The following is a 25497-nucleotide window of genomic DNA, read 5'->3' as shown; positions in this document are numbered from 1 at the left end:
TCAAGTCCCTTTGAGAATGTAACTGTGATCATGGAGCGACCTATAGTGCCTTAATGGAGATATTTATGAATGGTGGTTCAGGGTCAGAGGTTATGCTGTGTTTGTTTATTGCTAGGCTAAGTGCATTAATTGATTAGTTAATGCTAAAGTAAAGCTAAAATAAAGCAAGGTTCAGGTGAACTTGTAGATCTCTTTTGTCGAGAGCAGAGCAGCTGTCCTTCACCTTTTGAAATCAAGCTTTTGGACATGTCCCGCAATCCACAAGTCAGAAAGGGGGGGGGAGAAAGGATGCTTGGCAGCCAGCCTCCCCCGTCAGGGGAATAGCACAATGGTGGTTTGGTTTTGGCTTGATTTTATCATTGTTCACATCTGGTGTGTCAGAGGTGAACGGCTTGATTCAGTGTTCGATTCGCAATCTCGCTAAAAGCTGTTGTGATTTGGAGAAATGCTTCCACTTACCAACCGACATTCTCACTGCGAGTTAAGTGGTGCACATGTAAGTGGAATGGTAACAAGATCACAAATAGGCTAAGAAAGAAAGAAAGATGGAAACATGAATAGAAGAAAGAAGCAGAGAGACAGCGAATAAGAAAAATAAATAAATAGAAACAGAAAGTATGAAAGAAAAATAATGTCTCATTTGGTCTCTGGAGCAGTTTATTTTGTTCAAGAGTCTGGTTTTACTGCAAATAAACCCCTCATGGTGGGGAATTCTATTCATGATGTTCTAGAATGCACAGAAACTGAGACTCCTGGGTGACACGTTAATACATTGGGTTCAATCTAACTTCTGACACAGCTACCCAACAACTGATGATATAATCTCGGATCCAGCAGGCCTTCTATGTTATAGCTCAATTTTGTCTCCTACCATTGCAAGATGCAACATGATTATTTATCCGGAACAGGAATCAGACATATTGACGACATAAGAAATACAGAGGCCGATGGTTCCTTTGTCGTCTAGACATCAACTATTAAACCTTTTGGGTCGTTAACTAATGAACACAGGTTACCATGGAAAGGAGGATGGGCCTTGAAGTGTTTGAAGGAGAGAGCTCTCGCTCTTAGCAACGTGAACGCTAACTAGCCACTGATAGGGTCACAATCTCTCTGTCTCTGTATTTTCCTCTCTCTCATTCTTGATGACTGAAAACAACTTTCTGACTATGGTACGTGGAGGTGGAATTGGGTCGAATTCAACCATTTTCAAGATTTACAGTGCCAGCAAATATCTGAAATCCACCACCTCTCGCCCTTAAACGCCCCTCTTGAGCCGTGCTGGGAGACGGATGTGGACCTTGCTATGCAAAATGCTAATGTGAACTTTGCACACAGAGAAAGTTGGATGCCCTCGACTCCTCTAAAAGTTGTGTAAAAGTTAACAGTTGACGTTTGCTTATAGTTGTTGTAGTCCAAGTATCAGCAAGTTGTAACAACATTTCTCTGATTAGGATTCTAACTGGAGATGGCAAACAAAGATCAAACTCTACAAGGCAGCACGGAGCTTGCGTGTCTGTGTGTGCTTGCCTGTTTGTTTGTATACGTGCAGTCTCAAAGGACCACTCATGTTTATCATTATGACAATACAAATATTTGTGTATTTTAAGTAAGTAAGTAATTAAAGCTTTTTATTGTCCCCTAAGGGCGATTTTGTTTGCAGCAAGACATCAATAGACAACATAGGACAGAAAGTACAACATGACAGACCAAACATACATGCAAATAGTATATAGATAGTGCAGAGTGTATACAGGCATGCTGATAAGCATCCCTGCATGACATACCCATGTAAATCAGAATAATAATAATAACTATGTGTAAAATAAAATACCTTTCATACAGCAGGTAATCATACCTCACACTGCACCAAAAACACCATGTCGGCCCCGGGCTCCAAAATCTTAGTTCAGTAGAGAAATGGCACTGGGGACAAATGAGAGTCTATATCTATTGGTTTTAACTGCAGGGAATCTGAAACGTGACTTAGAAGGTAACAACTAAAACTCAGGATGAAGAGGATGACCATTAGCTGATAAAATAGATTCTGCCTTTTTGTGGACAAATGCAGTTGGTGTTGACCTGAGCTACGTTTTTGTTCAGTTATGTGTATATTTCCAGCTATGGTTTTCTGGAGGGTCGCCGGCAGATGCCAGTTTGGGGAATATTTGGTAAATTAGCTCGGGCAAAGACCTAACCAGTAGTTCATTAGGTATCTTTACTTTATTTTCCCACATATCTTTGTGCATTTACTCCTGGACCTTACCGATCTTGAGGAGATGCTGTGACAATTCCATCTCACCTTTGTCAGACCTCAAGATCTGTTACAATGTGTACGTCTCCATCTTCTCACTGAGTGGCGACATCTGGATGCGGGTAGTGACAATATGAGCTCTGCCACCTCTCTTCACGATGGGAGGAGTCTGGAGGGTCGCCGGCAGATGCCAGTTTGGGGAATATTTGGTAAATTAGCTCGGGCAAAGACCTAACCAGTAGTTCATTAGGTATCTTTACTTTATTTTCCCACATATCTTTGTGCATTTACTCCTGGACCTTACCGATCTTGAGGAGATGCTGTGACAATTCCATCTCACTTTTGTCAGACCTCAAGATCTGTTACAATGTGTACGTCTCCATCTTCTCACTGAGTGGCGACATCTGGATGCGGGTAGTGACAATATGAGCTCTGCCACCTCTCTTCACGATGGGAGGAGTCTGGCGGGCGTAACCGCCAAGACACACGACCTTATCTCCCCATGGCTTTGCACTGGACATCAGATCCCTCAAGAGTCCTCTCCACTGCCTCCAGAACATGCCTGTGCACAGAGAATATTTAGTCTCAGATTTGCAGGTTGGATGAGCTTGGCCAGGTGACTCTGGGCCTTGATGTTGCATACTGAGTCTTCTGGTGTGTGCAGTTTTCTCCCCCTCAAGGTTCTGTGCTGCCAGGCCGGTGCTTGCCACGCACAACACGATGCCTCCGTCAGATCAGATTCTTTTTTTTTTAGGACTTTGAAGAGAAAAGTTTGACCATAGCCATCAAGACAGTTCAGGGTGTATATTATTTGTGTGGCTTCTCCTGATGCAGCATTGACTGCAGAGAAGACTGCATTGAACATCGTCTATTGGGCTGAATTGAGGTGAGGCATCAGCTCTTTTGCAATGTGGCATGTTGTTGTAGGTCTCCTCCCTGAAAAATCTGTCTCTTCTACAGTAGGTACAGAGGGCTTTGTCTTCCCTGGGATCTGGGACAGACTGCCAGCCATCTGGTTCAGTTCCTTTTCAATGGACCAAAGCATGTTCGTCTTTATTTCTTCCATATTAATGTCAGCCTTGTTGCAGTTCTTTTGAATGGATTCTTGATGTACAAATCTTTGCCCATGTTTTGCAGAAAATGTTCAAACAGTTTCTTAGGGTCAGATTGAGAGCATTACTGGGGAATGATGGCAAATGTTGCTAATATCTGGTAGGGGGTACTGTGGTTGGAGGTCTCCTCCAAATTGAAGATCCATACAGAGTTGTCCTCTATGAGTCCCATCCTCAGGCAGACCTCACGGTATGTTTCACATGCACCTGAGAAAAACATCCAAGGAAATCTTAATGCAATGTAATAGTATATCACTGTTGGTGTTTATTTTGATGTGATAGCAAGTAGTTTGGCATTAATTGTAAAGGCATGATTTGGATAGATTGTGGCATTTCCTACCTGACATTTTTCTTGAAGACGCGGCCATTAAAGGGTTTGGTGTAAATGGGGTAGCCGTGGCCATCATGAGGAAGAACTGTTTGCTGGACAATGTCTTTGGGGTAGTGCTTGCTGCAGACTCAATTTGCCATGCAGGGAGCAGTAGGGAATGCTATTCCATAGGGTCCTTCAAATAAAATGGATGCATTCATTTGGCTGTGAGATGCTGGTATGCAGATATGTTTGTATGCATGTTTCGGTATTATTGAAGGATCCAGAATGAGGGAGGCACCTTTACCAACAAAATAAATATCAATTCTAATTATATTATAGGATATGGGTGTGTTCAGGGAAGCAATGTGCCCATGATACCACACTTTGTCAACCCATTGTAGTCATTAAGTCAGAAATATTCACTCAACATGCAACATCATGGTGGTGACACAGTGGAACAATTCAGGGTCTTTGTCAGGCAGCTGGGTGGAGATTATCTTGTCCACGTCATCCATTTGAATCGTCTCATTCAGGTGGAGCAACATGTGGCAGTTCTTGAGAACCCAGAGCTGGCCCTCAATGGAGTTAACCCTGGCCCTGACTTTTCCAAGTACCCCACCATTGATGTCAGAGATGAGCTTTGTCAACTTGGGTGGAATATTTGGTTCACCACACGTCAGGTCTGTCTGCAGCTTATATCCCATGTATACAAACATCATAGCCCTATCATCACTTAGTGTTTATTGTATAAATCTATACAAAATAGCATACAAAACCATATGAAAGGCAAGGCAAGGCAAATTTATTTATATGGCACTTTTCATACACAAGGCAGACTTAAAGTGCTTCACATATAAACATTGTCATACAATAATTAATTTTGAATAATTAATAGAAAAGATGAAAGAACGATATCCCTGTCTGCACAAAGATGCCTCACTGTAAAATCCACAAACAACAGGATAAAGTAGGCTATGGTGAGGTCAATCAGTAGCAACACACAAGTTTCAAGTTGCTTTTGGAAACATGAGAACAAAAATTAAATGGTAAATGAAAAATATAAAAAGGTCACTTTATCCCATACAATTAAAACAGAAATGCACTTAAGCGGCAGTGACACATGCTGTTACTTGATGTGGTCCAAAGGCTGAATGAACCTGATCTATTTCGCAAGCAGGACATTGTAAGTGTGTCTTCCTCTCACCCTCTTGCATGCAAGAGCAGCCTTCTCAAGTTTTAAAGTAATGCTGTCTATCCAGTGCACAGTCATTCCTAAGTAACTTTTGTTGTTGGCGGACCAAATGTCCACGGTGGTGGACACATGATCCAGTTTTGCGTTACGCCCAACACTGTATCTTGCAACCCGCTGTAATGCTCTGCCCTCAACGTGTCTTGGTTGTGTTTCAGATACTTCAGTCTGGCCCCCTCAATTTTGCAATACTGGTCGCACATGTTCTCCTGGCCTAGTGATGATGCACACATCAGACACTGCTGGATTGTGAACCCTTTTTCTTGCTGCAGTGAGCCCTTTTCCTTGAAAACCATTTTTAAATCCTTGGCAAGATTTGCTGTGAAAATGTCAGCACCTGCTTTGAACTGGATATAGTAGTTGGACTTTTAAGCTTGCATTGCAGTGTCTCCAGAGTCTGCACTGAGATCTTGTCCTCCTTTGCTTCTTCTTACCTGTTCTTCTCTGTGTCATGTTGCCAGTTGTCCAATTTGTGTTCCTCATCATAAATGTATATTTGTGCATATTTGGGCTTCTGATTTGCGTCGTGGAAGAGAACACTCGGGGTACGGTGGTACATGTGGCCCGACATTTTGAAGGGGTCCGGGCCTCGCCCCCTGAGGTCAATCATTCTCCCATCTTTGATGAGCTTGGAGGCCATAGCAACCATCCCATCCCTGCTGTCCCCCCGTCCCTGCTGTCACTTCTGTCGAAAGCCTGCAAGTCTGGGCTGGGGTCAGAGAAGGGAGTGAGCTTGATTTTTCCATATTCGCAGCACTTGCTGAAGGTGTTCCTAGACTGCATCTTCTTGGCCAACTCCCAGGAGAACAACTTGCATTGCAGTCCACACAGATCTCTGTCATATCTTGGATTGGTAGTAAGGCGTCCATGTATTTGAAGAGGTCCGGCTCACTCCATGCTTTCCAGTAAATATCTGCTGCCTTTGTCATCTGTGGTCTATTCTGTCTGCGTGGCTGAGGTGTTAGGAGGTGTGGGTCCCGCTCCAGGGTGCCGCAACCATGTCCTATTGGCAGCTTGTGTCCATTTAGGGGTAGTCCACATTTTGGCAGCGTTTAACAGGTGGTTAGTTCTGCCAACTAAAGCTGTCTGATGGGTGATGGGGATGGGCAGGTTATCAATATCTCAATACATTTCGGGAGGCTCAAGGAGAATAATATTACATTTTAGTAACAAAGTGTAGTCTACCGTCTTACCTGGGAGAGTGTGTCAACGGCGGGGCAGTAATCTTGATCTTGCTGTTGTCTTGCAACTCGTACATCCGTGCACATGTGTTTGCGTGTGCACGTGTGCGTGTGTGTTCGGCGTGTGTGTGTGTGCGGTGTGTGTGTGTGTGCGCTGTGTGTGTGCGTGCGGTGTGTGTGTGCGTTGGCGTGTACTGTGTGAGCTGCAGGCTGCTTGGCACATGCACACTGGACCAAGTGTGGAGGAGCAACTTGTCTAACAGGCATCCTATTATAGTAATAGTTCTAGTAAGATATGGTTATTTGTGTGCATGTGTGTGTGTATTTGTGTGTGCGTGTGTATGTTTGTGTAAATGTGTATGTGAATGCGTGAATGTGTACGTGAGAATGTGTGCGTGAAGTGTCAGAAGACCTGATGGATTGATTATCATTATGATTATGGTGTGTTTTTTCTGTGTGTGTGTGTGTGTGTGTGTGTGTGTGTGAGAGAGAGTTTTGTGTGTGCGTTTGTGTTTGACAGCCCGTCTTTGCTATACTTTAACCTCCTTTCTCCATTAACACCAACTGTTCAAAGGATTCTTGTTTGAATCTTATATCATTGACTGGGTCTTTGGATGCAAAGCTTCTAGGTGGAGGTTAAATCCAAGCTTGCATGAAATATTGGCTTTGCAATCATACAATCACACTGGGTTGCTGAAATCCAATCCAATATCTGTCGTTCTTGGCCTCAACAAAACAGCATATTCCTACCCAGTGATTGAGCAAAGCACATTCAGTGTTACCTGGTTTCAGAGAGAAAAAGCGATAAAAATAAGGATGCCGTGTACAGCGGACCTCACTTGTAAATCTAATTCATTAGACGAGAGCTCCCCGCCATTGTTTGTCACAGCTGTGCAATAAATGACGGGTCATTACCGCTCGACCAATAATGTTTATTGCCTCTTTTAATGATCCACCTCCATCATGGGGAAACTTTGTCATACAATTGCATGATGGCACAATGGAGCCAATTTGAGGGGGGCTAGGTACTTCAGCAGCCCCTCCTGGTGGGGCTTGATGTTTGGATGTAGCGTAACACGGGTTATTGAGATGTGGCAGATGGGATGTGTGGAGAAGGGCTGGTGGGATAGGCTGTGCTTTAACACTTCCGGTATTAATTCAGATTTTGCAGGCGGGTTTTAGGATGAAGCGGTTTTCAAGAGCGTGACCTGGGAGCTCTACACTGATTGGCGAGTTGGTGATGTCCCATGAATTATTATAGGCAGATCCTATGCAGTAATGGACCTTGGGTAGGGATCAGGAAATAATAATATGGTGTGGCAAAAAGGTCGAACAGTACATCTGCCCCTACACAAACTCTACGAGAGAATGATGACTGAAGACTCCAACTTCAAACAACACAGACTCCACATGTTCAGCAACAAAACCCAACGACATCCACCATCACCAACGAGTATGGTACACTGGCCGGGGGCTGGTGTTTGTGGCTGTGTATCTGGGCAGCGTGTGAGGACCATTCGATGCATGTACAGTGTATATGTTTTCTTTCTAGGGGAAACATATATGCTAAACTAATTCAGGATTGTAAAATTATTATGTTAAAATATTTAATTCCCTGATCCCTCTTGTTCTTCAGTACCTTCTACCATATTCCCAAACACAAAATAGTGTTTAGATTAAATAGAGTAGATATATAGAGTTTTCAATGGGGTTTTGTCTTGGAGGCCTGTACTCAGAACCATATTAGAACTTATCATTTCCATTTTCAGTCAAAGGGTGACTTTAAGAAACGATATCCATGGCTTTAAAAGATTGGAATATGAATGGGCTATTTTAAGTGCAATATTTATTCATAACGTCAAAACCAAACACTTTGAATAAGAATAATAAGTCAAAGTTAAATCAAACTAATGGTGCATACAGTATATTTCATTTTAGACCGTTTCAGTGCAGCATTTTATTTTTATTTTTCACACTCGGGGGGGGGGGGGGGGGGGCATGGCCCCCCTGGCCCCCATGTGGCTACGCCCCTGATCACAGACTGCTCTCTGGTTGACAGAGACTAGTGAAAACGACCACACACCTAATGTGAATAAAAATGAATACTACATAAGGACATCCCCTTGTTTATGTGTATGTGTGTGTGCAGGAGTGCAACATAATCACAAAAGATGTATTATCTGTAAGAGATGGAAGTGCAGGACAGTAGTGGGGCAAAACAAGAATCATATCTTTTCAGATCAATATCGCTCCAGATAGTTTACAGATTTGTCTTTTACAGCTGTGAGAGGGACTCGGTCTTCTGATGAAGCTGAAGATGGAGCTGTCGGCCAATCAATGGGGTCTCCAGGATTAAATACACATCAGATCACCGAAGAGTAATTTCTTAGAAAGAGAATTCTACACCACTTTTTTTTTCTATACTCATAATCCCCTTAAACATTGGAGACTATTTTTAGGGCTTCATCTATAATAAATCAAGAAGCACTGCTGACAATTGGCCCATACTTTGGTTGTATGTTTTCTTCAGCCTGGGGTTTTGAGATATCTGACGTGTTGCCAAACACTGCCAAACACCTCTCTACTGTAGCGGATTATGCGGGAAGGGCCAGGATCCATTTGAATGGTGTGTGTTTGTTTGGCACAGCGGATATGACCTTTTCGTTGGGATCCTCCAGCTTTTTAAAGGAGGAGCAAAACTAATGCCGATAGATGCTTGCAGTATCGTCCTTCTTAGTGTTGCTTGGACCACTGAAAGGTCAGCCTTGTCCGTAAAGGTGTGATTATATCAAAGGCGATGGAAATAAGATTAAATGTCCACTGTGTTGTGTAATATTTGTATTATTTTCTTTGCTGTGTTATGTATGTGTTGCCACTGCTTCTGCCCATTCAACACCTATTGCCTCCTCTGTGATTCTTCTAAAGGTTTCCTTCCTTGGATTTGTTTTATATAATGGCCAGTTCTATAATGTAGGCCTGTGAAGCTGTAACTAATTAAGGCCTAAAATCCACTTGTCTTTAGTATTTTATACAGTCTTTCGAGTTGACCTAATCTTTACAGGCTGCCATACATTTATTTATAAGAGAAGAAAGCTACATGAGTAGATATTCATTAATATTTACCCATCCAGCAGAGTGAGGAGAAGAGAGAAGAGAAATACCAAATAAAATGAAGACTATGGAAGAGAAAATACTTTTAGCATTTTTGTTGTCCGTATTCGAGTTTGCCTTATGCCTCAAAGCAAAACGTTTTCTTTGAAGAACAATTCAATAATCCTTTGGATCCCCTGCCAATTTTGTCTTTGATATTTTGAATTTGATTTTTTGATCTTAAACAGTGGCAACTACTAAAAACTAAATAAGAAAAATGTTGAACACCTAACACCACTAGCAAGTAGCTTCAAAGAATGAACAATGAACTCACAAACTATGAACTACTGGCTGAACAACTCACCTGGCTGTTGCTTCAGAACCCTCAAATAAGGGAAACAGTAAAGCTGAAGATTCTCTGATCTTCCCCTCTCCCTTCTCTCCCTCATTTCTTCTCATTGTTCTCCCCTCTCCTCTTCTCTCCTCCTCTCCTTTCTTCTCTCCTCGTCTTCTTTCTTCTCTCCTCCTCTCTCTATCAGTGAACCATCCTTCTAGGTCAGCAGAAACATCAATCACCTCATTCATCTTTTCTGGGTTCTATTCTCTGCTTGAGCCCTGCACAGACATGCATGGTGGCCATGCCTCTCTCTCTGTGTCCTCTGTAAAGGCACAGGGTCTTGAGCTACACGCACAGACACAGACACAGACACAGACACACACACACACACACACACACACACACACACACCACCACCCCACACACACCACACACAACACACACACCCCACACACACACACACACACACACACACACACATAAATAGAGACTGGGTAATCATATGCACCATCTTCTGCAACCACAATTTCTCCAAATCACCCACTGTGCATGCACACTCTTGCTTGCAGGATCTGCCGATCAAACAACGCACATACCACTGTTTCATAGCAACCAGGGAAGATGGCACAGAGCCACGTTAACGACTTTGCTGGAACCCTATGTGTGTGTGTGTGTGTGTGTGTGTGTGTGTGTGTGTGTGTGTGTGTGTGTGTGTGTGTGTGTGTGTGTGTGTGTGTGTTTGTGTGTGCGGGCATTGCTATGTCGAATGTTACAGTGATTTTTTTCTTTAATCTGCACGGAATAAAACATATGTATATTTTGTCTAATGGCTGTGGTTAACTTTGAATGTATTAGATTGTAATTGTACTCAAAAGTGTTTGTGAATATTCTTCTCCATGCAGTGATCTCTGACTTTTACTTTCATCTGCCAGTTTGCATTAAAACTAACACTTGACGTGGCTGTGTACAATCAAATGTAATAAAGATGTGCAATGAATCCATCAAACTACTTTGCAGGGTCCAAAGTATGTTGGTTACACTGGGAGATGTATTCCACACAGTCTCAATACTACACACGAAAGATTGAGCTTCCAAGTTAGCACTTATAGGTGTCAGCAAAAATAAATAGCATGTCGGTTAATGCAATCTAGCAAAGAAACACCAGCCAACACAACAGCGTTAATATCAAAATTGTGCTAAAATGAAAACGACTTCTGTACAGATGTAATGTAGTCACGCTGTAAGCAACCACTAAGCGGTTATGATTATGCCGACACATCAAAACCAGCAACGTTTATTGCAATTCTCCTTTAATAGGGCTGTTAGGACTGTTTATAACATAAGATATATCACAACGCCTATTGCTTGTGCAGCCCACACTTTCTCCTAAATATCCACACACACACACACACACACACAACACCACACACAACACACACACACCACACACCCACACACAACACACCACACACCACACACAGAAGCAGACAGACAGACAGAGACAGGAAGACAGACAGACAGACAGACAGGGCTACAGACAGATACCACAGATTAAAAAATACCACAGACTTACACAGATACACACCTTGCCCACCTATACAACAAACACAAACTATGCTTCTCAGAAACAACCAAGGAAGGAAGCACAACAGTGGTTGTTAGGTTGAGGGAGCATTAGGCGTCAGTGTTTAAATTGCACGTCTCTGCAGAGGAAGCTATAATATAAAGAAATAACAATGATGATCGAGTGGAGAGGAGAGGAAAACCAAACGGCAAGCCGGTGATGGAAATCATTAGGTTGGAAGCCACTGCCTGATGATCACATCTCATGCCGCACCCGCTCGTTACCGAGGGAACACAATGTCCCTGCAATCAGCCGTTTACTTGTTAGCACATATTTTCTGTCACAAGAAAAGCGGCATTAGTTTTGTTCTAATTTACATTTACATTTAGGGCATTTAGCCAAAGCAACTTAGGCAACAATAAGAAGCCTACATTTGTAACAACTGTACTTCTACTTTGCCTTCCCTTTAATGTTTTTCTCTTGTGCCATTCTTCTTTATATGTTCTCTACTTTCCTCTCTTCCCTGGCCTCTACTCTTGTTTCCCGCCCTCTCCCCTCCTCCGCTTTATTCTCCAATGTCCTCATCTCTCCTCCACGCTCCTCGACTAACTGTTCTTCCTGTTGCCTGTAGAGGGCGCCATAGTTCTTTTGATTTTATTGCCGTTAACCCCGAAGTGCCAAACTGAATTCTGAAAGAAACGTTGATGAATGAGAATAAAGAAGAAGGGCAAGGCTCCACACAGTAAACCACAATAACAACAACGTTTAAGATGCTGATAATATGGAGAAACATGTAGATGTGTTGGAAGAAATGGAAATCCTGCACAGAAGTTTTTTTTAGTGGTATGTTGATTCCAACAATCATTGTACGACTCAGTGCACGCATTGCAAAGTATCCCTTGTGTATTCCACTAAGGTCACGGGGAAGGTACATGAGTGCTATGTACTATTCCTTTCAAAGTCATAGCAAGTGTCTGTGCTAGATGACAGAACACCAAAATACACTTTGGTGGACAGCAGATTCAAACAAAATCTGACTTCATATACAAAAATAAAAAATGACGATGATGATTATTATAAATAATATCTGTCTCTATGAAAGTGTTCAGAACAGATATCATTTTGCAGTGCATTATACAGCAATATCATATCTCATAACACAGTATCATGTGTATGTTAAGAGATGAATCGTTTGTTTCAAACGTCAAACAAAGCTGTCTTGAGTACCCAGTTCTTTCCGCCTCATGTTTGTACACAACACAAGTAACAACTTACACAACTTAAAGATTCAAAGGTGAAAAGTAACACAAGGCTACGATGATGACAACACTACCAAAGCCTAGCAGTTATTATAATAACAAGAAATTCCGTCGAGGATGTCACAGTTGAATCCCTCACCACAAGCTCTCTGTCGCTAACTGAGACATACCAAGTCGCTCTGTGCTGATCACAACAGGGAGTGTCAGCCCTGTTCATTCTACAGCATGCTAGCATGATTGTAGCCTCTTGAGACCATCTCCATCTCATGGGTGAACATTCTGTTTCTCAGTGTGGCTTTGATCCCGTTGAAAGCCTTTCCCAAAATGTTTTAAATGCCGAGACCAATCAGCGCTCTTGGGATGGAGTTTCAGTTCATGAAAACAAGGAATGCCGCAAAAACAATCACTGTGTACAACAACACTGTAAACCCGAACATTCAAAGTAATTAGATAGATTAAGTAGTGCATACTCAAAGTATAATAAAAAGTTATCCTAACTTAATATGTCAAGTTGGTGTAACATGTTCATTCCTTTGGAGTAATTGTTACTAATATTTTTTGATTAATTGAATTCATTACATTTTCATTAATTTTGCGGCGGTCACTATAACTAGCAATGAAGGCCTGGGAGTCGGTATTGGTGAAAAAACAATGCCGTTCCGTGAGTTCCGACGGCCCATGGGAAGATTTATTTATTTATTTATTATTAGATGATATTTTTAATCACATTAACTTTTTTTTCCGGATTATGTAACCGCAGTTTATTAATGTAAGGGTATTTACAACTCTACAGTTTCAACGTCAATTTGTCTGACGTCACCCGCAACGTCAGGCACAACGTTAGGCGCTACGTGGGTTTCGGTTGGAGCGATAAAGAGGAAAAGGAGCTTCGAACTTGAAACGTCAGTTCCAATCTATACTCATCTACACCAGTCTACTACTTATTTCGCCAAACTATCAGCGCCATTTCATGAATTGTAAGTATGCAACATAAAATGAAGACGTATTCAATTTTTTGTATGGAATTTCAACGTTTTTTCATGCACGTACAACGCAATCCATATTAGCCATGTAACTTGACACCGCATGGTTAGCTTGCGACAGAGCAAGTCGGGTGCTTAGATAATGCTGACGTTTTTTCCATACTTATTAATTCTTTCCAACTATCAGTGCCATTTGATTGTACGAATTCAACATATAAACTTAAGATTAATTAAAAATGGAATTTTCAACGTGTTTTCATACACGTACAACGCTATTCATATTAGCCAGGAACTTGATACAGCATGGTTAGCTTACTAACAGCTAGTGGAGCTGTCTATGTTCCCCGGGTCCTATGTTCCCCGGGTTCTATGTTCCCCGGGTTCTATGTTCCCCGGGTTCTATGTTCCCCGGGTTCTATGTTCCCCGCTTTGTATGAGACAGGGGGACATAGGACCCTTTTTTTAAAAAAGGGTCCTATGTTTCCCCGCTTTTCAGAAAAGGGTCCTATGTTCCCCGGTCACTAGAACCGGGGAACATAGGACACGGGGAACATAGGCCCGGGGAACATGGGGATGACCCTCAGCTAGTCTGGGGCTAGATAATGCTGACGTTTTTCCATAACTTCTTAATTTTCCAACCATCCGTGCCCTTTGATTGATTGTACGAATTTAACATATAATGAAGATTAATTAAAGATGGAACTTCAACGTGTTTTTCATACACGTACAACACAAATCATATTATACTACTCCGTATCCATAATCCGACTCTTGACACTGCATGGTTAGCTTGCTAACAAGGCAAGTCGGGAGCTTTAATACTGAAATCCATGCGTTGTTTGCATTATGTAATAGCATTAAACAGTTTAATATGTACGCAAGGGAATCGCATGATAGGAATATATATATTCCGATAATCGGATCAGAAGTGTCCCTGTAAACGCGGCTAGCGACTCAAAATGAAGACCATAAATTGTCTTTGGACTAGATATATAGGACATGCCTTCTTGTATTGGATTTCAGTGATTCTTGTATTTAATGTGAGCATCTTTATTTTCTAAAGAAACGGCTTTATTGTTGATTAACCATGCAGTAAAGTTCACGATCTGCTGCTTTTCTTTACAGTAATGTTACCCCCTTGAGTCGTGGTTCTGGGTTCACTTCCTGTCTTTCTCCTTATCGGAGCTTGACAATACCAGGTAATCCAATGAATGTGAATTCTTCTATTCCCCCCACCCCTTACACTTAATACAAATAACTTAAATTGCACTCCCACATATACATATCATCGTTTATTCTACTTACCTGTTTGGCCAAAATAAAGCTTTTTGCTGTATTCAAGTCAACAATTCATGAATGTGTTCTGTTCATGAATGCTATTTTCCTAATTTATATTTAACCTTTGGCACTGCACGGATCATATTTTTGCTTAACTTCGTATTTGCTTGCAAAACGTATGATCTAAAGAAACTGGTCTATAAAATGAGTCCAAAGATGCGTATTAAAACGAATACATTACTGCTATTTTCCATCTATAGACGTTATATGAAACGCATTGTTTTGAGGAAAACATGTTGTAATTTAAAGCAGTGTAGGCTGTACCATGATCATGTTTTGGTAAGCTAACGGTAATTAACTTGGGTTATATTGGGTAGTAAAAGCCATTCGTTTTTTTAAGTTTTAGATCGTGGTCTAAACTTTTTTTCTTTGCCTTTTAGGTTGCTGGTTCAAGAATGATCTGGAGCTGTAAGTTGTGCGCAGCTTCTTTCACCTCCAGAATACAGTTATTTAGACACTACAGGCTGCAGCACAGCCACTATTCCAGAATCAGCCCTCTTCCATGCCTCTACACTGATTGCATTTGTACATTTCAGACACTTAATGCACTCAGTACTCATCTGTCAAGATATCATACAGCACAATCTAGCAGTTGTGCAGAGCAGAGTCAGGGGACTGTGTTATTTAAATGCTCTTTATGCACATATCAGCAACCCTTTTCTAACTCAGACGTTTTCAGTCATCTCAGAAAGCATTTGAAAAATCATGAAACAGTGACGTGCCCATATAAGGATTGTAGCTATCGCACAAATGTGTACTCCTCATTAATTCCCATAAAAGTAGAGCACACCAAGAAGGTCTTGCATCAGACTTTCAAACTGATATTGTCAGTGAGGATCCCCATAATCTTCAAGCCAGTATTTCTGAGGGAAATAATGATTTCCATGAAGAATGCCCAGGCCCGAGCAGAGAAGTGGGGAATGATGATCAGTGTGACACTGGCAGTCTAAGAAATCAACTTAAAAAAAATGTATCTTCCTTATTCCTAAAGATGCAGGCTATCCTCCATGTCTCAAACACAGCTACTCAGGAAATAGTAGACCACTTGAATGACATCTTCTCCTTATCTGAGCCGTTGATCAAAGAGGCAGTTAGTGACATACTGCAAAGAAATGGTCACATTATTACAGAACCTACACTTAGTGAAGTTGTTGCGGCTGTCATGGACTGCAATGTTCTGTCTACATCAACCTCTAAAGGTGCCGAGTTGAGTTCACACAAGCGTAGAAAAACCTTTATTGAGCGCAACTATCCTTGTGTTATGCCAGTGGAGTATCAGTTGGAGGAACCTGGACATACCAGCATGTATGTTCCTATCCTTTCAATGATTCAAGAGCTTTTTAAAAACACAGACATTCTTAACAAGATTACTGAAAAAAATACTGCATCTGGTCAATATGTATCATGCTCCAATGGCTCTCATTTCCTTGAAAATGAGTTGCTGTCAACAGGGGATCTCACCCTACCACTCCAGCTATATATTGATGATCTTGAATATTTGCAATCCGCTTGGCACATCGCGCAAAATTCACAAATTTTGCGCTGTATATTGGGTCCTCGCTAATGTGCCACCAAAACACAGGTCAGCATTACATGCTATACAGCTAGCAATACTGGTAAAAGTGACAGACGTCCGCAAGTATGGATATGCAGCTGTACTTGCTCCATTGCTTCGTGATGTTCATACCCTGGAAAATGACGGTGTCTTCATCGAAAGCATTGGTCAGAATGTCAAAGGCACTGTCTTTTTGTGTTTCTGCTGACAATTTGGCTGCTCATGGATTAGGTGGCTTTTGTAGAGTCATTTAGAACAGGCCATGTTTGCAGATTCTGTATGGGCTCAGTTGAAACAGTTTCAAGTAACTGAAGTCAGAGAGAGAAAGTTTCCTCAGCGAACCAAAGCTAGCCATGACCTACATGTGCAAACTGTGCAAGAAAGTGACACTTTAAGCAGCCACTTTGGTGTTAAAGGTGGCTGTGCCTTGCGAGAATCCCTGAATTACTTCCATACAATCACAGGGTTTCCTCCTGATATACTCCACGATCTTCTGGAAGGTATCGTTCCCATGGAGCTTTCTCTTTGTATTAAAGAGATGATCCGGCGGAAGTACTTCACTTTGGAATATTTGAACAACAAGATTAAATCATTCCCATATCAGCATGCTGATAAAGTGGATAGACCTCAGCCACCTCCCAAAACGTTTCTTTCTCGAGGAACAATTGGAGGCAATGCACATGAAATGCCACTCTCCTCCGACTTCTTCCATTGCTTGTTGGCAGTGTAGTACCAGAAGGTGATAAGGCATGGGCAGTTTTGATGGAGCTGAAAGAGGTGGTACAGTTAGCATTGTGCCCATCATTTACAGATGAAACCTTGGACTATTTGAGTGCAAAATCAGTGATCATAGACAGGCACTGCTAGAGGTTTTCCCTGAGGTTAGGCTCCGTCCTAAACATCATTATGTGAGCACTATCCTGCTCTTGTCAAGTGCTTTGGGCCCCTGCTGCACGTTGGACCATGCGGTTTGAGGCCAAGCACCGCTTTTTCAAAAGAGTGGTGCATGACGCTCAAAATTTTAAAAATATTTTGAAGACAATGGCAATCAGACACCAACACATGATGGCATATCATCTTGCTGCACCATCATTTTTCAAGCCCAAAAACTCAGGCATCCAGGATTGAGTCTGTTCTGGTTTCAACTCTACCAGAGGTTGCTCAAGTACACATTAGAGAACAAACGACTAGTGACACTATCTACAAGACATCAAATGTGACCATTGATGGAACAGACTATGTCTGTGGAATGTTTCTGTCTGTAGGAGACAGCGGTGGACTGTCAAAATTTTGCAAAATAGAACAGATCCTCCTTGTAAATCCTAATGTATCTTTTCTGTGTCTTGAGTATGACTCCTGGTATGTAGAACATCTACTGTCCTATGAGCTGTCAACTGCAAATACAAGCCTGTCGATCTACCTGCATTCTTGTCTGAATGATACAGTCCCTCTCGCAGCATACAAAGTAGACGGCTCGCTGCTGCTGACCCTCAAGCGCTTCATTGAAGTGAGACAGAACTGAGTTCAGGTAATAATGGTTATTTTATTTATCAGTTTTTGGTCTTTATTCACTCTGTGGAATTATCCAATTGTATGGTACTCTTTAACAACCTGATTTTGTCTTTTCATTAGCACAATGGCAGCTGCATCCCCACAAATGATTCTTCGTGTTGTTGAGCAAGACCGGGCTAGAAAATTGAAACTCAGCTCACGACCAGCCAGTGTTGATGCACTGATCAACATTATAAAAGAACAGCTGGACATCGACCTTGACTTTGATTTGCTTTATGAAGATCCAGATTTCGACGGGAAACTTACTTCCCTTGCAGACATTGAGGAATTGCCACAAAAGCTGTTGTGCACATCTCACTTTCACAAGACTCCAGCTCTATTGCATCTACTGTTCAACTTTCAGATGTGTCATCTCCAGAGCGTCTCAGCAGGTGGCCTCCAGGTCCTTTTCCAGTTCCAACATTTGCATTTGATGTAGAACTGAAACTTAGAGATGGAAATGCGGAATATGAGAAGAACAACACACACCTTAAGCTGACAAGAGACCTAAAGCACGACATTTAGACAAGCTTGCATCTATTCTGTATGGTTTTAAGGCTTACCCAGGCGATAAAGAGATCGCAATGGTTGCTGAGGCTCTTGTAGCCAAACATCCCTGCTTGAAGGAAGCGGGATCTGAGACTGGCTGGACTGGATGGAAATACAGCATAAAGTTTAAGATGGGCAATTATAGGACCAAGATGAGGCGGGCTGGATGTCAAGAGGTCACTGTAAATTCTGGAAAAAGAAGTAGCGCTAATCCTGAAAATGAACCTTCACATTCCAACATTAAAAGACCCAAGCGAGCAGAAGTCAACTTCCTACCTAACTTTGCCCAAGGAAAGGATCCTTCAAGCCTTGAGCAGTTGAGGCAGACAATTGTTGAAGAGGTCAAGAAGACGGAGAAGAACCTGCCCCTCATTAGAAAAATGATGGAGACCACATTTCCCCTACGCCGACAGACCATAGTGATGTCCTCCCCACCAGTCAACGAGCTTATGGACCTCTGGCCTGCTCTCAAAATAGAGTCTGAGGTAATATGGATCAGCTCTTTTAAAGTGAAAATTGTGATTCTTACTCATTTTGCAATTCTTCCAATTTTTAAGTCGTGTTGCTGTATTCTCCTGCTGTTTTTTCAATGTAGTTGTATGCAGAGTTCCAGCGGATTACGAATCAGAACCTGCCCAACACTTTCTATGCTGAGCTCGATCGTCATCTTCCTCGACTGATGACCTTATTCAGACAGAAGGCATCAAAAACTGGGAAGACAGCAGATGCTCTGGCTGAAATTTTAAAAATCCACGATGAACAGGTAAATAGATTATTACACATTTCCTAGGTTGAACCAGTGGAACATTGAACAGATTCAATGATTTAAATGAACTTTGTGAATTTTGCAATTATTAGTCCACTTTGTGTTTGCCATTTGTCTGGTTGCATTAAAGATGTGAACAGGTTATTTGTGGACATATGTTCTGATTGGACTGTTTAAAATCAGCTTTGTTCAGTGAACTCTTCTGTATATACAATTCTGTTTTTATCTGAATAGGAAATCCATGACATCCACACCAAGCGCACTACGGTCCTCCACTGCCTTCCTGTATATCTGCGCGAGGACGTTTCCGGATTTTTCAGAACCTGCACAGTAAGTCTCCTTAAGTCACTAACAGATTCTACTGTGTATTATACAAACAGCTAATCAAAATACTAGCATGATTTTGGACTTACCTTTATATAGTCTACCAATACAGTTTTAGTGTATGGTTTTCTTTCTCCTCACTATAAAGGAACTGTATTTCATTCAAAGTAATAAGATGTAAAATAATTTCCTGTAAATGTCATTGAGCTTGGTTTCAGTCTCTCACACCGCTTAGATTTATGTGTGCAGAACATGGATCTAATGCTTTTCACCTCTTACAATGAGACCTAGATCTCCCTTATTGGATTTCATTGGGACTTGGTTAAAGAAAGAAATTATGTAATCTGTTCTGTTCCATGTGTTAGTTTGTGATTAGTATCTCTTTTTCATTCATTCAGGACGAGTCTGAGCCAGAGCTTCAAAGTGTTGCAGTGGGCCTCCTTACCGTCATCAGTGACCATGCCACATTTGAAAGTCCGGTTCACTACGACCCTGTGAGAATCACTGTCATCCTTGAAAGTGCTGCCATGGTCGGCCTCCCAAGACTAGGCGACGCCTTCCTGGTAATGTTTGGAATGATATATGCACTACATCTCAGCTATCCAAAAGCACTGACCAACACTTTTGAATTCATTCAAAAGATTTTACTTGGTCTAGATGGGGGTAAACTGTCACCCAGGTTGCAGACCCTCAAGAATGACTTGATGTAGAAATGTATCTGAAAGAACGCTGCAGGCTTACCAGGCATTATAAAAGGCTAGTTCAAACTTTTCCTTTTGTCTAAATAATGTCTCAAAAAGTTACTGCACTATGCAGGTGTTCAGCCAATTTACCCAAACTACACAATATGCCTGTTTTCATTAAAGTGTAATTCCGGAGAAAATTGAACCCAGGGTCTGACATGAAAACACATAAAGACTAAGTATAGAGCTTGCCCGGAGCAACGCTTACAGCCCAAATGGCTTCTATGTTATGAGGGGCAGTGCGAACGCTTCCAAATCAGCATTTTCCAACCACTAATATTGCTCAAAAAAGCACAGAACCTCTGCAGTAGCATGACTAAGGTCCCTACACATAAAACGAAGCATCAACAACTTAGTTAGCGTACCGGGAATTTATTAAAAAAATACTACCGTAAATAATTTAATAGAGGCGCCCCTCTTGATACTTTGCGGTTTGTGACAATCTAGCAAGTGTTGGCACCTCTATTATATTATTTACGGTAGCCATTTACGTGGCAGTGCGCAGTGAGTATTGGCAACGTTCGTGTAACTAACCGGCGTCGGCGCGGGGCTTGATTTTGTTTTGTAAACATGGACCTAACGGTAAGGCACAGACTTGTAAAACAGTATTTTTTTAATAAACTCCCGGTACACTAACTAAGTTGTTGATGCTTCGTTTTACGTGTAGGGACCTTAGTCATGCTACTGCAGAGGTTTGGTGCTATTTTGAGCAATATTAGTGGTTAGAAAATGCTGATTTGGAAGCGTTCGCACTGCCCCTCATAACATAGAAGCCATTTGGGCTGTAAGCGTTGCTCCGGGCAAGCTCTATACTTAGTCTTTATGTGTTTTCATGTCAGACCCTGGGTTCAATTTTCTCCGGAATTACACTTTAATGAAAACAGGCATATTGTGTAGTTTGGGTAAATTGGCTGAACACCTGCATAGTGCAGTAACTTTTTGAGACATTATTTAGACAAAAGGAAAACTTTGAACTAGCCTTTTATAATGCCTGGTAAGCCTGCAGCGTTCTTTCAGATTAATTTCTGCCCCTCATGGAAGCCATTTGGACTGTTAGCGTTGCTCTTATTTAAGAGGGCTTATTTTATGTGTTTTCATTGCGAAAAAGACCCAATTTTTCAATTTTCGCCTTTTGACCTGGGTTTAAAGGCTAAGTTTTGTATGTTTTACATTTTTTCTTAACCATTGTGGGCTGCGTACCCAAATTCCACTGAATTTGATACTAGTTAATACATTTGCATTTTAGAGTTTTAAGTGAAGATGTTCTTAAATGTCCAATGACATGCCACCAGGTGTGGTGTGGGTCATAACTCTGATTATTTTCCTGACTATCTGATTAGTTGTGTGATACGTATCTATTTCCTATGGACTTAACTGACCAGGAACACATTTGGTTTTTGGTTTACGTTTTGAGTCTCTTATTTAAGAGGGCTTATTTTATGTGTTTTCATTGCGAAAAAAGACCCTGGGTTCAATTTTTGCCTTTTGACCTGGGTTTCAAGGCTAAAGTTTTGTTTGTTTTAATGTTTTTCTTAACCATTGTGGGCTGCGCAAGATGACCCAAATTCCACTGCATTGATACTAAAACATTTGCATTTTAGAGTTTTAAGTGAAGATGTTCTTAAATGTCCCATGACATGCCACCAGGTGTGGTGTGGGTCATAACTCTGATTCTTTTCCTGACTATCTGATTAGTTGTGTGATAAATATCTATTTCCTATGGACTTTACTGACCAGGAACACATTTGGTTTTTGGTTTACGTTTTGAGTCGCATGTTGTTAAGTAAACAAACACATATGTGACTAATGTGTACTTAAAATCCATGAACCACTAATAAACAGTTTTATTAACATAAAATGGTGTTGTTGTGAACTTAATATAGTGGTTTGTAAACTGGAAACTTTTTAGTCATATTAACTGCAAATATTTGAGTTGTCTCAACAGAAAATTGTAAGTCAAATTAACTGCAAATATTTGAGTTGCCTCAACAGAAAATTGTAAGTCATATTAACTGCAAATATTGTAGTTGTCTCAACAGAAAATTGTAAGTCAAATTAACTGCAAATATTTGAGTTGCCTCAACAGAAAATTGTAAGTCATATTAACTGCAAATATTGGAGTTGTCTCAACAGAAAATTGTAAGTCGTATTAACTGCAAATATTTGAGTTAACTCAACAGAAAATTGTAAGTCATATTAACTGCAAATATTGGAGTTTAGCTAAATGAGCACTTTAATTCAACTGTTATCAAAAGGTTCAATTGGCAAGTCATCCAACCTTTTAAGTTCTGGAAAATTTTGTCTTTTAAGTTAATCAACTTAAAAAAATTGAGGCAATCGATTGCCTCAATTTTTTTAAGTTCTGGTAACTTATTCGGGTTTACAGTGAAGGGAAGTGTATCAATCTATGGAGCAATCAGAACTGTCATAGACGGAATAAACCTAAATAGACTGAACAGCAACGTTAAAAGATAACAGAGATCTACACGGAAGGCTTTTCTCAGGAGAATTAGCTTCACTTCCAACAGCCTTCAGCAAGAGTGAAGACAGCAAGATTGTGTTGGCTGTTGTGTTTTGCAGCCGTGGCCCGACTGATATCCATTGTCAAACGAAATGTGAACATTTGGATGGTCTAACTAAGCTAGACTGAAAAAAGAAGAACAACGATTAAACTCATGTTCACCCGGGACAACGACATGACACACACGTGAACACAACCGGAGGGTCAGTCGGGTTCAAGTCCTGAGCGCTTTGTCCTGAAACAAACAACCTGTTGACATAATGTGGCAGCAAGCTAGCACATGATTGCAACAACATTAGCGGGGAATTGTACCGAGGGCATCAGGTCCTCAGGGTCCAGGGGAGTTATTATAATGACCTATTTAAAACTCCTCCCCCTCCATAAAACACACACAAATGCACATGCACACCTACAGCATCTACGGCTTGCCTGTGTATAAAGTGTCATAAGTACTAGTCAAGGTGGAATATCTCGGCATTGTGCCTCCACACAAACTGAAAAGACACAGGCGCTGCCTCTAGAGGCTAATGCACATCCATTTGTCTGTGCTAACTTGAGGTGAGCAGGGCAACTGGAACTCAAAGTGCTTTGTTGCACCGAGGGACGGTAGATGTTTCAGTCTCATAGGAACAACACATTTCCCTTTTAGGGACGCGACTGACTTGTTGCTCTTTCATTCACGTTCACTCCCGGCCGGCCCTGTCTTTCAGGCTGTCCTTTTCCAAACCTTGGGGGTTTGGAGGGTTTAACAGCAAACAGAAAGCGATGGCAGTAGGGGTCCAGCTGTTTTTTTCCCGAAGTAGGAGCACAATAAAGGAGTGCACGTGGGTATAAAGACCTGCTAAATACCACCCCCGTTCCTATTCATGTTCATTCTGCTAAAGGACACAGCTGTTGAAAGGTGTTTGAAATTACAGGAAAGATTAAGAACATAGCGAGATTTTATGTTTTTGAGTTGTGGGTTCTGAGTTTGTCGTTTATCGCACACATAAAGTGAGACATTTTGCTGTGATGCCCACATTTCCCATCTGGGATTTATAAAGTACAGCCTATATTATAAGTATAAATGGTATGTTGGTGATAAACTGTTGTAAATCAACAAGATCCAAATGTCCATTACTATAACAACTACTATTTAGTCGACTTTCAGCATCCAGCTACTTATTGAGTAGCTAGAGGGGTAGGCATTATTCTTCAGGAAATGAAAGGGGGCTCGGGATGTTGGGGATCGAACCCAGTACCTTTCAGCTAATAGATCATGAACAAAATTGCCACTGCCACACTATTCTGCGCATTCAGTGAAATATCCCAAAATGCAAAGCCAGACAGAGGCTTGTGATTGTAAATGTGTAACCTTCAAACTATTCACAATTTATGGCATGGTTGCAGGTATATATACAATACTATGCTGTCCTCGTTATTTCCTGTAAGTGTGAGTCAGAAAATGTTGAACCAAAAAAGAAAGAACAACCTCTACTCCCAACGAAGCTAATGAACCGACAAGCCGCAAATCTCACAATTTAGAATCCATAAAATCAAACTACATTTTCAACCTGTGAGCTTCACACATTCAACAAAATAGGTACGTCTACAAGTCAAGGCTGAAAACAGGTGAAACAGCTGAAACATTTCAAATATGTCATGCAACAAATACTGTCATCACATGCTAACACATAGCTAGTTAGCAAGTTACGTTAAATCTACTCATCTTATTTATAAATAAGATTGAATAAGTTAACAAATGTATCAAATGAGCAGGGGCTCATTGACAGGGGATCTGCGGTCACACACACACACACACCCAAATACACACACACTACATCTTCTTCCACATTAGCATCTGAGGACATAGCATTTTTTTATGTGTATCCTTGAGCCACGGAACAAAGGTTATACATTTTTATCCTGAGTCAGAAAGACATTTTCCGGAAGAAAGTTGCAGAGCATGAACAATGTTCACCTTTCCTTCAGTTTTTTTTTATTGAATCAACAGTGACCAGCTGCCGCCACCAACCGGCTTGCCGCCTGTTAACACACCTCTCGCTCTTTCCTTGGCCGCACAGAAGGTCAGGTGAAGGTAATGCTAGGGATTATGGGGGCTCAGCGGCGGTCTCCCCTTGCCTGCCGTGAAAAGGGTGAAGTTAATGACTCGGAGTGGAGTGGGAGGTCTCCAATCTCTCTGCCCTGAGCCGTGAAAACGGATGCTTTTTATTGCGGATTGACCCCCACTCGCTTGCGAGCGGCAGAAGTTTCAGCGCACAGGGCGACGCTCCCAGCCCCCCTACGGAGGGGGAGGCACGACGGACGCTGTAGATTTATGGTGAATGTTAGGCTGTTAACGCCGTTAATGAAGACGCCGCGCTCCACTGGTCTCTGACGCTGTAGACTATACTCAGTCCCCAGAGTCAATAGCCGCTACACCCAGCTCTTCAGAGGAGTGGACTGGGACCAGGGTAGTGCCTGATAAAGGGTTTTAGGTGAGGCTATATGTAGGGATGGGAGGGAGGACCAGAACTGGATTCAGCAAGGACATCTTTCAAATGTCATATACTCCTTGATCCCCTCTTCTCTCCTATGTTGTTGTTGAAATTGAGGGCTTACATTTTTACACATTTCAACACATCAACAGTTACATTTTCATAATAAGATCATTGTTTTAATTGTCATGTATGAGTCTAAACAACAATCCTATTTACTTGTATTTAGTCATTTAGTAGACATTGGAGCCTATGCGGCATGATATTAGTATTTGTCGTTCAGGAGCAGGTAGTGTGAGTCAGGTTGACCCGGGTCATTGAAGCCAGCATT

The 25497-nt window shown here is 41.5% G+C and overlaps 1 protein-coding gene and 1 long non-coding RNA gene across 3 annotated transcripts; both read left to right on the top strand.

Moving 5' to 3' along the window:
* The first annotated feature begins 13267 nt into the window (after window positions 1–13267).
* LOC130373549 (uncharacterized) lies at window positions 13268–18076 on the top strand. Of its 2 annotated transcripts, none has more exons than XR_008893529.1 (5): window positions 13268–13336; window positions 14468–14541; window positions 15061–15088; window positions 17693–17763; window positions 17868–18076. It is a non-coding gene; the product is annotated as an uncharacterized LOC130373549 (long non-coding RNA). The 2 variants fall into 2 exon arrangements; XR_008893528.1 differs by having other exon boundaries at window positions 17681–17763.
* Window positions 18077–18312: 236 nt separating this feature from the next.
* LOC130373548 (uncharacterized) lies at window positions 18313–20182 on the top strand. Its single transcript, XM_056580127.1, has 4 exons — window positions 18313–18820; window positions 18931–19098; window positions 19336–19431; window positions 19824–20182. Exons 1-4 carry the CDS (start codon window positions 18371–18373, stop codon window positions 20133–20135), a joined length of 1026 nt encoding a protein of 341 aa, XP_056436102.1. The 5' UTR covers window positions 18313–18370; the 3' UTR covers window positions 20136–20182.
* The last annotated feature ends 5315 nt before the right edge of the window (window positions 20183–25497 follow it).

This window comes from Gadus chalcogrammus, chromosome 20 (genome assembly GCF_026213295.1).
Source record: "Gadus chalcogrammus isolate NIFS_2021 chromosome 20, NIFS_Gcha_1.0, whole genome shotgun sequence".
In the NCBI taxonomy this organism is placed as follows: domain Eukaryota; kingdom Metazoa; phylum Chordata; class Actinopteri; order Gadiformes; family Gadidae; genus Gadus; species Gadus chalcogrammus.
Note: the sequence above shows the minus strand (reverse complement) of the source record. Positions and strands in the feature narration are given on the sequence as shown.

What these genes read in the sequence shown, in the direction of transcription:
- LOC130373548 (XM_056580127.1), top strand. Translation starts at nt 18,371, where the DNA reads ATGGTTGCTGAGGCTCTTGTAGCCAAACATCCCTGCTTGAAGGAAGCG. An exon ending in CTCTCAAAATAGAGTCTGAG is followed by an intron (nt 18,821 to 18,930) that starts GTAATATGGATC and finishes TTTTCAATGTAG; the next exon opens with TTGTATGCAGAGTTCCAGCG. An exon ending in TAAAAATCCACGATGAACAG is followed by an intron (nt 19,099 to 19,335) that starts GTAAATAGATTA and finishes TTATCTGAATAG; the next exon opens with GAAATCCATGACATCCACAC.